General features: G+C 36.3%; 1 protein-coding gene across 1 annotated transcript in view; it reads left to right on the top strand.

The window, feature by feature from the left end:
* Positions 1 to 14725, top strand: part of plekhn1 (pleckstrin homology domain containing, family N member 1) — a 38889-nt gene extending 24164 nt beyond the window's left edge. The window contains exons 9-15 of the mRNA XM_028807856.2: positions 49 to 124; positions 464 to 609; positions 3805 to 3969; positions 5036 to 5257; positions 8761 to 8991; positions 9537 to 9585; positions 14433 to 14725. Of these exons, the coding sequence (XP_028663689.1) occupies positions 49 to 124; positions 464 to 609; positions 3805 to 3969; positions 5036 to 5257; positions 8761 to 8991; positions 9537 to 9585; positions 14433 to 14608 (1065 nt within the window). The 3' untranslated portion in view covers positions 14609 to 14725. The remainder of the gene's footprint in view (positions 1 to 48; positions 125 to 463; positions 610 to 3804; positions 3970 to 5035; positions 5258 to 8760; positions 8992 to 9536; positions 9586 to 14432) is intronic.
* Positions 14726 to 14992: the final 267 nt, after the last annotated feature.

The raw sequence follows: 14992 nt of genomic DNA, 5'->3' as shown, positions 1-14992 counted from the left end.
CTCAAGTTTATCAGTACTGCCAATAATTTCTGTTTTCTTTTATTGCAGGGAAAGCTTCCTCTCAATGCAATCACAATAACAACACACTGTAATGATGATAACCCCAACAGTTTCATGATTGAAGGTAAGATACTAAGACACTACTACTTGTGTGCGGACAGGTATTCATATCAATAAAGGAGAGAGAACAGTGCCATTCATGTAAAATTCTAAAATACAGGAGACTGCTGTGTGCAATAGAGGATGATATTAGAAATATACTTTTATCTGGGATGCCAAAGTGGGTGCACTTTCTTTATGTTTTGTTTAGTTTCAACCAGACTTCAAAATTATAAATAAAATAAAGCAAAGGTCAATGCAAAGCTCTTCAAGCATAGCCAAGAAAATCTTTAAGATACATGTCCCTTGTTGGTAATGTCACTGTTGATATCTGATGGTATGAACAATGTTTTTGATTCCTCAGGAAAGTTGATTAATCCTATAATCGTGTCATGTATGGATGAATGTGACTATCAGGACTGGCTGCACCATCTCGGGACTTTAGATGTTGCCATTGAAGGACCTCAAGGCCATGTCTATGACCCAATCTACACACCCACTAAAATTGAGGTGAGGAATTTGTAGACAAACAGGTGCCACACATTACCCACATTACTGCCTTCATAGTTATGAAATCAAACAAAAGGGAATGAAATGAGCTGACAGGTTTTTTTAATTCTAGCTACAAATATGCAGTTTTTAAACTACAGTTAAAAAGGAAGTATTGAATAATTACAGCAATACCAAATGTCAAGAATCAGTGTTATGAGGATGTGCTGGAAATGGAATGAAGGTGTGGTGAACAGAATCAAAAGAAAAGTTTCTAAAATGATCAGTAGGAAAGGAATTTTACAAAGATGAAAGAAAACAGACTCTCTTATCATGTAATTTAAACCTCTTTGCTGATGGAGTGGTTTACATGTCACTCTGAATTATCTCAAGATTGAAGAGCACAAGGCTCTAAAAGAGTTCAAGAACACTAAAGAGTAGAACTAGGGGCTGGCAAAAATGTAAAATATACCTTCATGAAAAGGTGAAACCCCTTTTATATTTGCACCCAAGCTTCAAATGACTTTTTTAGGTGAAGCAAGTTCAAAAGAATCAGTTATGAAATTGTGTTTAACTGTTAATTATTGACATTGCTGTCTATCTATTCATCCATTTTGTATACCCGCTTATCCAGAGCAAGGTAGCCAATCAACGCAATAATCAGAAGCAAGGCTGGTACAAATGACAAATGTGCATGTTTATAGTTTACAGAATGAACAAAATATATTTTTAAAACAATTTAGTTAATGAGGGAGTTGTTTTTTCAGGATATACATTCTTGAAAGATTTAGAAAATGTCATTCTGGGTGGTTTGATGCAGTCAATTTTTCACAAGAGAAATTATTAAAAAAATTTGCAAAGTTAGTATTTTGTAGGGCTTACTAAGTTACTTGTTTAGTAACAAAGTGGGTTTCATACAATAATTTTCTAAATGATTTACAAAAAATATTTATAAGAAAATTTTAGGTGGATTTGAAGCAGAACTTTCTTATAACATTTACAAAAAAAGTCACATTTTTTTAAAAATCTCCAGAATTTGGTTGTTGGTAAATTATGAAAGATAATTTTTATAAGATTAACAATATGCTTTTTCAGCAACTTAATACCATATGTTTTTCATTATAGAAATTGCAGGAACTGATAGTAGCATTTACAAAACCTTTGTAAAGTGTACACAAGACTATTTTTATAAGATTGATGAAATAATTTTTATGTTAATTTGCATCTGACAATGTTTTGTAGTATTCACAAAAGGTAAGAGATTGCCAAACTTGCAAAGACTATTTGTTTCTGAAATCCTCAGAAATAAATGTTTGTAACACTCACAAATAATTTTCAATATTTACATTGATGCTTAGTTCTCAGCATACACATTGTGGTACAATTTACAAAATATATACATTGGTCCTGCAATTTTTACAATTCATCATACTGTTGGTACAGTTTTTTTTTCAGGATTTAAAATATATTTTGTAGATTTTTTTTTAAATAATTGTAAGATTTGCATAAATGTTTACTGAACTTCATAATTTAAGTAATTATTACATATTATATAATAATACATCTTTTTAAGCCTTGCAAAAGATTATTTTTAACAATTTACAGCAACATGCAGCAGACCACTTTTGTAGAATTTACAAAGAAAAGGCAATTCTAAAATTCTTGACAATTCTTGTACAACTTATAGAAAGTGATTTATAACAGTATTTAAAGCCTAATTGTTTCTGAAATGAACAGAATATTGGTGTTTGCCATTCTTGAAAAAATACAATTGTTTGGTAAAATTCAAAGATGTTTCCTTACAAATGTGTAAGACAGTTTTATATGATTGAGAAAAGGCCTCTGTTTACTGTTTAAAGAATAAAAACAATTTTGCAAGTTTAAAGAGATTTTGGAACAAATGGCTCAGTGTAGAATGGCAAAGGACAATTTTGTTTGTTGACTTGTTTGTATTTGCAGACAAAAATCTTTCGTCTTTGTAGAATTCATAAAATATAAATGTGAAAGTTCATGGCAGACAGATGTTATCAATACTTCTTCTTCCGGCTGCTCCTGTTAGGGCTCGCCATAGCGGATTATCCAAAATTGTTGTCCGCATATTCATTTGGCAAAATTTTATACCGGATGCCCTTCCTGACGTAACCCTCCCCATTTATCCGGGCTTGGAACTGGCACAAACAAACACACTGGTTTGTGCATCCCCTGTGGCTGGGTTAGATGTTATCAATACTATTACGTAAAAGCAAAGCTTTTTGATTTGTATACTTGTAAATTTTCATAGAACATCATTGGAATTCTCTAAACTATTTGCTGACCTAGGAAAACGTTTTTTTCTAAACTTCATGGGATGATTAACAGACGAATTTGAGGCCAAGCCTTGTGTAGTGGTCACAAAAGACAATATTCTTGCAAGATCCTCTGTTGTACTCATTCTATATTTATGGTTATTCATTTTCTAAAACATGTACAAGTTACCTGTTTGCAGAACTTGCAAAATATAACTTTTTGCAAGATTCATAATAATCTATAGGTTTAGTTGCACTGATTTTTCACAAAAAAATAATTTACCAAAGAACTTGTGCATATTGCAGAATATAATTTTGTAAAATTCTTTAGAATAATTTTAGCTGGAGGAATGGTATTCTTTTGCAAAATGCTTCTATAATCTGAATGGCAGAGATAGATATTTTAATGTCATTGTTGTGAATAATTGTTTCTATGAGCTGTCAGAGATTTCTTATGAAATTTATGATATCAGTTGTAGTTTAATGTGCAGTTAATCATTTTGTAGAGATATGCTTTATGAAAATGGTTTAGATTTCTCTAATACTCCCAGCAGGGAGACATAGATATAGGAGTGCTTAAGATATTTACATTCTTTGGCAGATATCCATTTGGCACGGGTAGTAGGCTTGGTCAGATGCCAGGGATATCAGATCCCCCTTATCTCCAAGGGTCTTCTGCTGTAGATTGTGGCAATTAGACTGGAGGGCTGCTCACAAAAAATGTAAACCGAAGTGGAGAGGGATTTGTTCAGCTTGACTAATTGAGGGTAAACTGGTCATGGGTCACAATCCTTCATAAGGCATGTTTTTAAAACTGAACACCTTTGTGTATTTTTTCACTTATGCACACCAATAGCTCATATGCATCTCGAGGTGTCTCCTTTACTTGTTGCATTTAACAAACATAATTTTTGATCTCTTCTTAATGCAGTCGCCCAGACGCTCCATGGAGTCCTGTGAATTGGATTCTAGGGGCAGCTGTAAGGTCTCGGAGAAGGCGCACAGCTGGTCATATCAACCACCTCGTGGGTCTGGAAGAAGTCTGTTTGAGTTCCCCGAGGACCTCGCATCACCAGGATATACTGAACCACTATGCGTAAGTGGCAGTTACAGTTAAAATGGAGGACTTCTGTCTAAGGACTTCTTAAAGTTATACTGTACTCGGTTACATTCAAGATTACATCACATTTCTTAAGGATAGAAATTTAGCTTCTCTCTAAATTTAACGGTAAAAATACTGTAAATGGTGAAAGTAAAATATCTTTTCTGAAAAATGGAAAGTTACCTTATGTTCTACTGAAAATGACCTGTGTATCTTAAACAATATATTTCATTACTTTTTACAGACAAGTTCTGTAAAATCGATATTTTTCTACCTTCAAAATATATTCTACATCCCGTTTACTGATACATTATGGTTACACTGAAAAAATGGTTGTTAATTTAACAGTGTAAAACTGTTAAATGGCGAAGGTAAACAACTGTAAAATATTAAAAGGTAAAGTGCTGTTTCGGTAACACCGAAGTTACGATATTTACATAAGGAAACGCCACCTTTTACCATATTGCTCCTGGTGACCCGCATACCTTTGAACAGGAGGGGAAAAAACTTAAAGTTAACAGACTTATTTTTCCCTGCGTGCTGAAGCGTTTGTTTAGGTTATGGAAGCTGATTTATGATGTGTTGTACTGTATTCGATAAGCTGGCACACCTGACGGACAGCAGACACCACAAAAGCAAACTTTACTTCTCCACCAGACAATGTGCCGAAAGCTTCCTTAAACACTGAATTGTTTTCAATGTGTATAATTAAATAATACATGTTTGCTATTGGTTGTTGTCACTTTACTGATTAATCCTGACAATACTTTCTGTTTATTGATTGGCATATTTTTACATGTGCATGGGTTTCTAATTATGGTTACGTTCCCTCCTGTTGAAATGTGTTATAAAGAAAAAACAGTTATTTACTACAAAGTTACACCGTAGACCTAAAAATACTGTCACCTTATTTATTACGGTAAAATTCTGACAACCCAGCTGCCAGTTTTTTTATCGTAAATGTAACATTTTTTTTTATTTTTATAGTGTAGAAGACTATCTTTCTAGGTTTAGCAACTTTTGACAAGTATTAACAACCGCACTTTCCTTCTCTCTACAGTATATATCAAGCCGCCCCACATCCTACGAAACGCAGACAACCCGTCAGTTTAGCGAATCCAGCGGACTGGAGTCATCAAGTGAAGAATCCTTCATAAATATCGAACATTCAAAGCTGAGAAATTCTCCTTGTGAAAGAGATTCGTACGCATCGATCGCGGATTCCTTGTCTCCGCTATACAGCACACCTTACAAGCCTGGTCGCAGTTGCCAAAGAGACAAGGTAGGCCTGAAATGCTTCACGCTTTAACCACAATTTGGTTTAAATGATTCTTCTGTGATAAGCTCAACCCCAAGCGTTTCTACTAACATATATATACAAACATACATATTCCGTGCAAAATCCAGAGAAACCATGAAGACAAATTTATTACTTGGCAATTATTAATCAAAAACATAAAACAATCTGGTGCTTCTCCCATTAGTGAGCATTGTTCCATATATTACCCATTACTGTACCTTTAAATATAATGTATGCACAAAGTACTTTTACTTTACTTATTTGTAAATTAATGTAAGCGCATTTTCCTGACTTTTGAGAAGACCACCCTATGAATAAACTGAACCGAGGTAAAGTCCGTGTGACATTCGTTTGATAGCTTGATGAAAACTTTGCTTAAAGTCGCACCTTTCATTTTCCCATTGAAAGATGAAGTCGTTACACAGTATTTGTTTTTTAAGTGTTGTGCCTAAACAAGAGGAATGAGTCTGGACAGCCATATAAAACTGGCACACACCTGAGATCCTCCCGGTCAGATTCCAACCCGTGGCCATCAGACTCGCAGTCAGTCCGAGCTTAAACTAGAAAAACACATCGGGCTGTTGGTGCGCGCCACGCGTGTGCCCTCGCGCCAGAATTTTGCGCGCATTCTCAGCCAATCATCAACAAGTAACAGCGGAAGATGGAGTGGCATGCGTCGCTATCAGTCTCAATAGAAATAGGAGCTGCAGCCGTCTTCATAACAAGCAAACGCAGCACAACTATATTGCAAGAGAAGCAACTTGGCCAAGGGTAGTGTAACTCTTTAATAACTTGTTAAACAAAACCGATTTCGGTGATGTCTTTGATATCTTCGAGATAGTCGCCAGTACACTTCGCAGTTCTATCCCTTATGTCGTCTCACCCTTTGGAAGTTTATTTCCGCCAATCAAAAAATATTGTTATCAAAGATTGCTGCTGCTGTCATTGTCATCGTGAACGTGTGTGCTTTGATTGTCTAGTGACAGCTATTGACAGAGAGATTAAGCACTTGTGTAGCGGGCATTCAAGTGACAAGAAATGCATTTAGTTTTAGTCAGGGTAAAGTTTAGAAAGTTTAGTGCAGAAGCTTTAACATAGGCATAGTCATAGCAGAGCTGTCGTTCACAATCTGCTTGGGGCTTACATGTGTATTTGTGGATTGAGCAGCATCCTTGACAGTGCTTAACTTTGTATGATTACCTGTTTTAACACTTAATGCCGTAAATGTGTCAGTAATTTTTCTCCTTTAAAAAATATGTTTAGTTCTTCATTTGAAGATTCAAAGTATGAGCATTGTCCGCAGTGCTACTAGATCACACTGTCTGAAAATGTCAATAGATAATAACTTGATTAAAACTAAATGGACACTTTATAGGTTTCTACTACTGGATTGCATGCCACACACTTTTTTCAATTTCAATGTGCAATTGTGCTGTGCAAAGGATCAGCATACCGTCCACCACATTTGCTTCTTGCCTTACACCCAGTGCCACTGCAGTATCACTGGATTTCTGTGACCCTGAACAGGATTAAATATATACTTAAGACTTTTGTTCAGATCTTGTCATTTGATTGTAGCTATGCATGTGCTTCACTTCTACTTCGCTAGCTGTCACTAAATGGCTGGAGCATGTATGTGCACATTTTTGTAACCGACCCCAGAAGGCAACGTCTTTGTGAAATTACACAATTCTTTTGCAAAATAATGCAATGATTATTACTTTTCAAAAATATTTTTTTTAATTTTTTGAATGGCAGGAATAAGCTCCCATACTGTGCCACCATCACTCTGTAATTTGAAAGTTTGCTGAATTATGTTATCAGTACATTGAACTTAATTCGATTACACATAAACTTTAACAACGACAGCAGTTTAACAAACGGGATTTAAATAAATGACTGACTTTATTCAAATTTGTCATATGTTCACTTATAAATCAGGCATCACTTCTGTTTAGGGCGGCACGGTGGCACAGTGGCAGTGCTGCTGCCTCACAGTAAGGAGACCTGGGTTCGCTTCCCGGGTCCTCCCTGCGTGGAGTTTGCATGTTGTCTGCGTGGGTTTCCTCCGGGTGCTCTGGTTTCCTCCCAAAGACATGCAGGTTAGGTACAACGGTGATCCTAAATTGTCCCATTTGTGTGTGTGTGGGCTGGCGCCCTGCCCGGGATTTGTTCCTGCCTTGCGCCCTGTGCTGGCTGGGATTGACTCCAGCAGACCCCCGTGACCCTGTATTAGGATGCAGTGGGTTGGACAATGACTGACTGACTGACTTCTGTTTAGTCAAATTACCATGTGGTAACTCAACCTGTTTAATCAAATGTGATTTTACACTTCCATAAATTTTTGCAACAAATTGCCATCCATTATAATACATCCTTTTAAACATATCCAAAAAGTGACACAAGCATTATTTATTATTATATTTATCCTCAGAGAAGCATCTTTCAGCCATAAAAAGGAAGACAAAGGATAATTTACTTCTATTTACTTGATATGAATTTTTGTAAAATTAGGTATTCAGCAGTTCATTGCAATAGAAAACATGAATTAATTAAGCTTAACTGCCTGTAGACATATGGGAAAGGACAAAGTGCTCATGTGATTTAGGGTGTGCATTACATTTGCCCAAAGTGCAAAAATCAAACTAGTCCAAAAATGCAACAAAACAGAAATATGGAAAATGTAAGTCTATGTGCAGTTGTTAACTTTACCTTTGACTGTAAAAAAGTGATAGGGATTACAAAACCCTTGGGAACATACATATAGTACATTGTTAAACTCACTTAATCCAACTGAGGATAGTAAGGGGAGCCAGCAGCACTACATGAAACTCCAGGGACTTGAAGAGCCCTCGATAGAATATGCAGCTGGCAAATCTTATATTTTCTTTGTCACCAAGTAAAACTCTAAAGACAGTTATGAAAAATAAACTGAAGATGTGACCCAAACTTATTTTTTACCAAGAGAAGGGTTTAATAAATAACCCATTTGGGAGAGGGGTGTCTGTTCATCTGAAAACACTCTTGTGTAATGCTCTGGTATGAGTACACATGAATGATTGTCCCTTGTCTCTGTTTAATGCTGTAGAATCTAATGGCTTTGTTTCAAAGTAACTTGTTAATGTAAAATCTAAGAGATTATTTCAGGTGTAGTAAAAATTGACTGTAAAGGTTAAAAACATGCTTTTTAAAGTCAAATCCTTTGAATGCCTGCATATTTGGTTTGCATACAATACTGGTTAGGGTACTGTTTTATCTAGAAAAAGGTAATATTCATTAACAACAGATTGTAATAGGACTTACAAAAATGGTATGTCTATGCAAGTTAGGGGCACAATCTCACCATGCCACTGTCTGCATCTCTAGGGACATCACCATTCCTCTGTCCAGTCTTACTGCTTATTTTTTAATAAAGTTGCTGATCAGTCATTAAGCCAGGCAGAAGCAGTCCTCAATGCCCTAAACTTGTACCTTTTTCTTTCCAGGATATGAGAAACAACATCATGCGGTTTGCGGCAGACAAACTGCCCCATTCCTATTCTTCACCTGTGTGTCTGCAGCTGTCTGGCCCCCCATCAGAAAAAAAGAGACGGAGTCCCCATTCCACCATAAATGAGATCTGCACAGATACACCTGACAGATGGGAAGGCTGTGGAGCATTTTCAAAGTTTTCTTTACTCCCTGCACCTCCAAGAATGTCCATACAACAACAAGAAGTTAGTATTATCTCTATATATTTTTTTTTTTACTCCATTCATGGTGGTATCCAGCTAAAGTTGTCACTTAGTATAAAAATTGATGTTCCCAGATGAAAAATTCAAACTTGGGCAGATTGGGCAGATTTCACACAATCAGTGGCTAGAATTTGAGCACAGGAGTTGTGAAGCAGCAATGCTGACCATCACATCACCACTTTAAAGTTACTTTAAAGGTAAAAAGTAAGCAGAAGGGAGAAAATAAACTGAATTAAAAATAAATAAACTTTTTCCTCTCCCAGTAATAGTGGGTACTTGGTGCTGCACAATCCATCTAAATTACAATAGAGTTGTACTGAAAGGTGGGATTTGCCGTTGATTAAGAAATTAGCTATAAAAAAAATAAACAGCAGCAGCGCTCTGCTGGCTCTGATTTAAATGAGACCCTTACATATATGCAGTGTATGAAAGAGCTTTCTTAATTTCATACTGCACATCTGTGTGCAGGAATGCTGACAAGTCCTGACAATTGACCATTTGCATAATTTTTTCGTTTTGTTTTTCAGCAACTGAACACATTGGAATATGACCCGGATTTGTTGGGCTACCAAGAAAGTGAGTTTTCATTGCACAACTGACTTTACTTCTGATAGCTGAGGTGTAGAATTTTATTAAACTTGTAATATGAAATTTGTAGCCTCATTTCTGGCTTGGTAAGGATGTCAGTTGAAATGGAATGAACAAAACTGAAACGATTAACTAACAAACTAACTAACCTGAGTAAAACTACTGGGCAAATGATAAAAACAGAAAAAAGTACAATTTTATAAAATTATTTTATTAAGCATGGATTATATATTCAAATGAACTGGCTTATAATTGCCTGTTTTTAAAGAAAATCTTGTTTTATTTTAATTATTACACAGGACAAGGGCAATGCCAAAGTGTATTATTAAATTAAAACTGTTTGGAATTTAAATTTTGTGGACAGAAAGCACCTAATGAGGACACCCTATAAACATCTATGCTAAATTTTACTATTGTGGTATCAGCAAAATGCTACCAAATACAAAAATGTATGACTTTCTTTCTAGATGACACTTCTGAGTACAGTGCATTATTACAAGTTACAGCCAACTCAAAAAGGGTATGTTGAAAAAAAATCAGAATCAGGAAGAAAGGAAATCACAAAAATAATCAATCAGCCTCTAAAGTCTTCTTGGAGGCAATGATTTTTATTATGATCAACAGAAATATGAAAAGAACTACAGATATGTATGATTCCCTTCTGATTTAGAAAAGATCTGTCCAGTTAAATCTATCCAAATATTGATTAGTCTATAAATGATTCATTTACTAACATCCATCCATCCATTATCCAACCCGCTGAATCCAAACACAGGGTCACGGGGGTCTGCTGGAGCCAATCCCAGCCAACACAGGGCACAAGGCAGGAACCAATCCAGGGCAGGGTGCCAACCCACCGCAGGACACACACAAACACACCCAGCACACACTAGGGTCAATTTAGAATCGCCAATCCACCTAACCTGCATGTCTTTGGACTGTGGGAGGAAACCGGAGCGCCCAGAGGAAACCCACGCAGACACGGGGAGAACATGCAAACTCCACGCAGGGAGGACCCAGGAAGCGACCCCAGGTCTCCCAACTGCGAGGCAGCAGTGCTACCCACTGCGCCACCGTGTCACCCCATTTACTAACAACTTTTGTTAAATTTGTTAATTTTTAAATATGTAGTTTTAAAATGAAAGCCCATTCTTGTACCTAATAATGAAATTCTGATAAGGTAAAAAGAAAACGAAAGTTTGGATGAATATCGTGTGAGATATTCATTAATATGTCTTTGTGAGAGAGATTTGTGCAGAAATAAAAAAATCATTATTATTATTATTATTATTATTAATTAATGTTATTAGTATGTGTCACCTATTCATTCCATACATTTCTGTGCCTATCATTACTATTGCTTAATTGCTGGGAGGTGGTGCCTATGCCTCAGAATTCTGAAAAGTTAAATATAACAAAAATATTCATCAATATTCCTCATGTATGTATTTCCTATCTAATTTAATTTACGTCAGAGTTAAGGGGAGTTGGAGCCAATCATCAAAAAATGGGCAAAAGACAGAAACTAGTTGTGTACAAGAGTGCTTGCCCATTACAGGGTTTGCAAAAGTTGGCTTCTTAAATATAAATTAAATATCTTGTTATAATAAAAAATATACTGAAAATATGACATGCAGTCTCATTTTTACCCATTAATGCAGTAAATACCATTTAATTATAAAATACATAATCCTAAAAATAAAATATATGTATATGATTATTATAATTTGTTTATTGATTTTATTGTAATCATTCCATACAAATAGATCAATTTTTACAAAAAATAGGATTGAAAACAAATCAACTGATTATTATAATTTAAAATCTCCTTATTATATTTAATTACTAGATAGATTCCCAGGCATCATGAAGCAGCATATTAAAACTGTGTAATAAGCACAGCAACTTGTTATTATGAACAAATGTTTCATTACTGTGATTATAGTAAAGCACCTTGAAAGTACGAAGTTACTAGGGGCTCTGCCCCCTGCTTGCTTTGCTCGCCCACCCACCGGTTTGGTTAGTCAGATATACAATTTAAAGAGATTGTTATTTTCATGGGAATTGTTACATGTGCATTATTTTCACTTTTACTTTAAAACTTTAGTAAAAACAATATTTGGAATTAACTTTTCTTCAAGTTCGCATTGAATTTTGATTCCGTGTTTGGACTTACATCGTGACAATGCAATATATAACTGCCTGTGAGTGAATATCATTACTTTCTCTCTAATAAATAAAACGACGTTCTTGAATGTTTGTCCATGCTCTTACTTCTTCGCTTAGCTGTTGACGTGTCATCTAGATTCAGTCTGACAAAAGCATTCACACGACTGAGGTTAGATGACCGTGGTCTTGTTTGAAAATAGTTGTAAGTAGGGCGTGATTCGAAAGAATCTCATGTTAAAAGTCTCCATCTCACGGGACTTCATACTGCGCCAACATTTTTGGAATCTTTTAATTCTCTCTGGCAACTCAAATTAGACTATCTACACGTCTCCGACCTAAAGTTTAAATCCGAACAATATATTCGATCTCTTTTCGTTGTTCCGTTATTTCACCGAGTAATATTTTCCATTTGTTTGCACTAATGCAATCTTTCCCATCCTTTTTTTTGAGACTTTTGAATTTTTGTACTTCCATTACCTCTAACCTGCTCTGCATGTGTGCCGCGCCAACATTTTTGAATTCTTTACGACGTTCTACTTTCTCATCTACTCTTTGTCTTTTTATCCCGGCACTAAGCATGGTTAAATTTGTTGGCACAGAGACTGGTCTCACGGGGCGTATAAGTGTCTCTCCGAGAAAATCACGTCTCGTCTCCTTCCAAGATTTTTTTTATAATAGAGAGATACGTTGTTTGCACTCAGGAGCCCTCGGTTCAAATCCTGGTCTGGCACACATACTGAGTCCTTTGTAGGTTCAATCATACAGCCAAGCAAAAAAGTGTATGCTGTGTGCAATCTGTTAACAGAGACCTATAAATAAAGTGTCAATTTGACTGAACATATTTATAAAACAAAAGAAAATTATCACAGGCGTTATGTGCATGTCAATGGTCACGGTTTCTGCCTTAACTGGGTTATTCACCTTAACCTTGTTATGTGTATGCATGTAAACATACTGATATTTACAAGTAATTTTACCAGCATATCATAAGATCTTAACATAACAACCTATACAGAGATGAATAATCACTTACCGGATGTTTTGTTAGTGTTATCAAGACCAAAAGAAGCTTTTGTTTAGGTCGTATTACACAACAGTATGTGACTAATACTGTAGATGCATTATACATAGTACCTAGACTAAAGTGTTACCGGATGGATCTTACAAGGAGACAACCATCTAAAATTACTCATGCCTGCATCCACCATTTACCAAACCTGCTTATCCTAGTCAGGGTTCTTATATCCGCCAAATTTTGAAATATTTAATTATTACGAGAGGTTTTAGATTTTGTAAACCTCTTTGTACATGGCATAAATATGGCTTAAAGTAAGTCTTCCATTAGATCACACCACTGTTTTCCTTTGTGTTTATATATTTCACCCACTAAAATAATTGAGACTGTTTCATCATTCTCAGATTTTTTGGTATTAATAAACGCAGTCATGCAGCAAACTACATATATAATATCATGTCTGGTTTGTGAAAAAGAAAACAAGACAAAGGTCGATAAATAAAATTTGTATATATGAGAAGTGAGCACATTTACAGTCAATCATATTGCCATGTGAAGAAAGGTATACAATGTAATAATCTCATAATAATTAAATATTTTGGCCTGGGATAAGCCAGTGTCGGTGAGTGAGTTTCACCTGTGATAGACTAAGAGCCTCATCCAAGCTGGGTTATTCTCTGTGACTTTAAATTCATATATTATTTACAGCAGGGTGGCACGGTGCCACAGTGGGTAGCACTGCTGCCTCGCAGTTAGGAGACCTGGGTTCGCTTCCCGGGTCCTCTCTGCCTGGAGTTTGCATGTTCTCCCCGTTTCTGCGTGGGTTTCCTCCCACAGTCCAAAGACATGCAGGTTAGGTGCATTGGCGATTCTAAACTATCCCTAATGTGTGCTTGGTTTGTGTGTGTGTGTGTGCCCTGCGGTGGGCTGGTGCCCTGCCCAGGGTTTGTTTCCTGCCTTGCGCAGTGCGCTGTGTTGGCTGGGATTGGCTCCAGCAGACCCCCGTGACCCTGTAGTTAGGATATAGCAGGTTGGATAATGGATGGATGGATTATTTACAACTTTAACAGACAACCCATAGTAACAAGACATGTATTTCATAATTGAAATATGCATTTTCATTATAATGTTTTTTGATTAGCAAATAACTAGGCACAGGCTGGGATAGGCCCCTTGAGCTAAGAGACAGCCTGTGTAAGCACTGCGCCTCTATGGCATCCTCCATGTTTAGTAAGCCCATGTTTTATCCTGGCCAGTAACCTCTATTAAATGCAGTTTTTTTCTGTGATTTCCCATTTTCTGTTTTGAAAAAGGGATGCTTGATTTCTACAATTTTTGCATAACCATGTGTTATTCTTTTAGTGTGTTTCAATGTTTAAAGTGCTATAGGAACTGGATGAGCTCAGTCCAAAGAGTTATACTTAAATTTGTTGGCTTGCTAAATTAGTTGATTGCTTTCTCAAGGTGGTTAATCCATAGGAGAAATTCTGTCATGTAATATTTCTGTTATGTTGCACTTAAATCATACTGCTCAATGTAAGAGTCTGTGCTGGTTAAGAAGTAACGTGAATGGCCTCCTAACCCCTCATGCTTACTCAGCAGGTTTCTTACGAGGCCTGTCAATTCACCTAAGCCTATTCTCTGATTTCAGCTTCTGACCATTTGGAGCCCTTCAGACGTAACAAGCTCAGCAATGATTATGACAACATCTGGGAGTTCCACGAGGAGCCTGCTCACGCACACAACTCTGTCATATCCCACCGGATGGATTTTCATCTGGGTGGGGAAGATATCAACACTAAGTCAACACAGAAGAGATGGTCATAATCATGAATGCAGACAAACAAAGGAAACTCAAACAGCAACGGTGATAAGCAGCCCTTTAAAACACCTGATCTTGGCCTGGCTTCAGATATGATGACCGTTTGTGTTTACATGAGAGGAGTGCTGGTGAAATAAAAAAAAAACGGAAACGAAATGTAGCCTGTGGGATTTACCTTCACCGACAAAAGACAGCTGACTGAGCGTTGTGGTCATCAGCAAATGTTCAAAACTAACCAAAGGGCTTATCCTGTCAAACTAGGCAGGAGGATCAGAGTGCAGATTTATAGTTTTCATCTGTTTCTTGAAATCTTGTTTTATTATGTAAGTAAATGAGGAATGTACCATGAAAAAGGTTGACGTATTGTATTGATTTATGTAATAATAGGA

This window comes from Erpetoichthys calabaricus, chromosome 8 (genome assembly GCF_900747795.2).
Source record: "Erpetoichthys calabaricus chromosome 8, fErpCal1.3, whole genome shotgun sequence".
Classification (NCBI taxonomy): Eukaryota; Metazoa; Chordata; class Cladistia; order Polypteriformes; family Polypteridae; genus Erpetoichthys; species Erpetoichthys calabaricus.
Note: the sequence above shows the minus strand (reverse complement) of the source record. Positions and strands in the feature narration are given on the sequence as shown.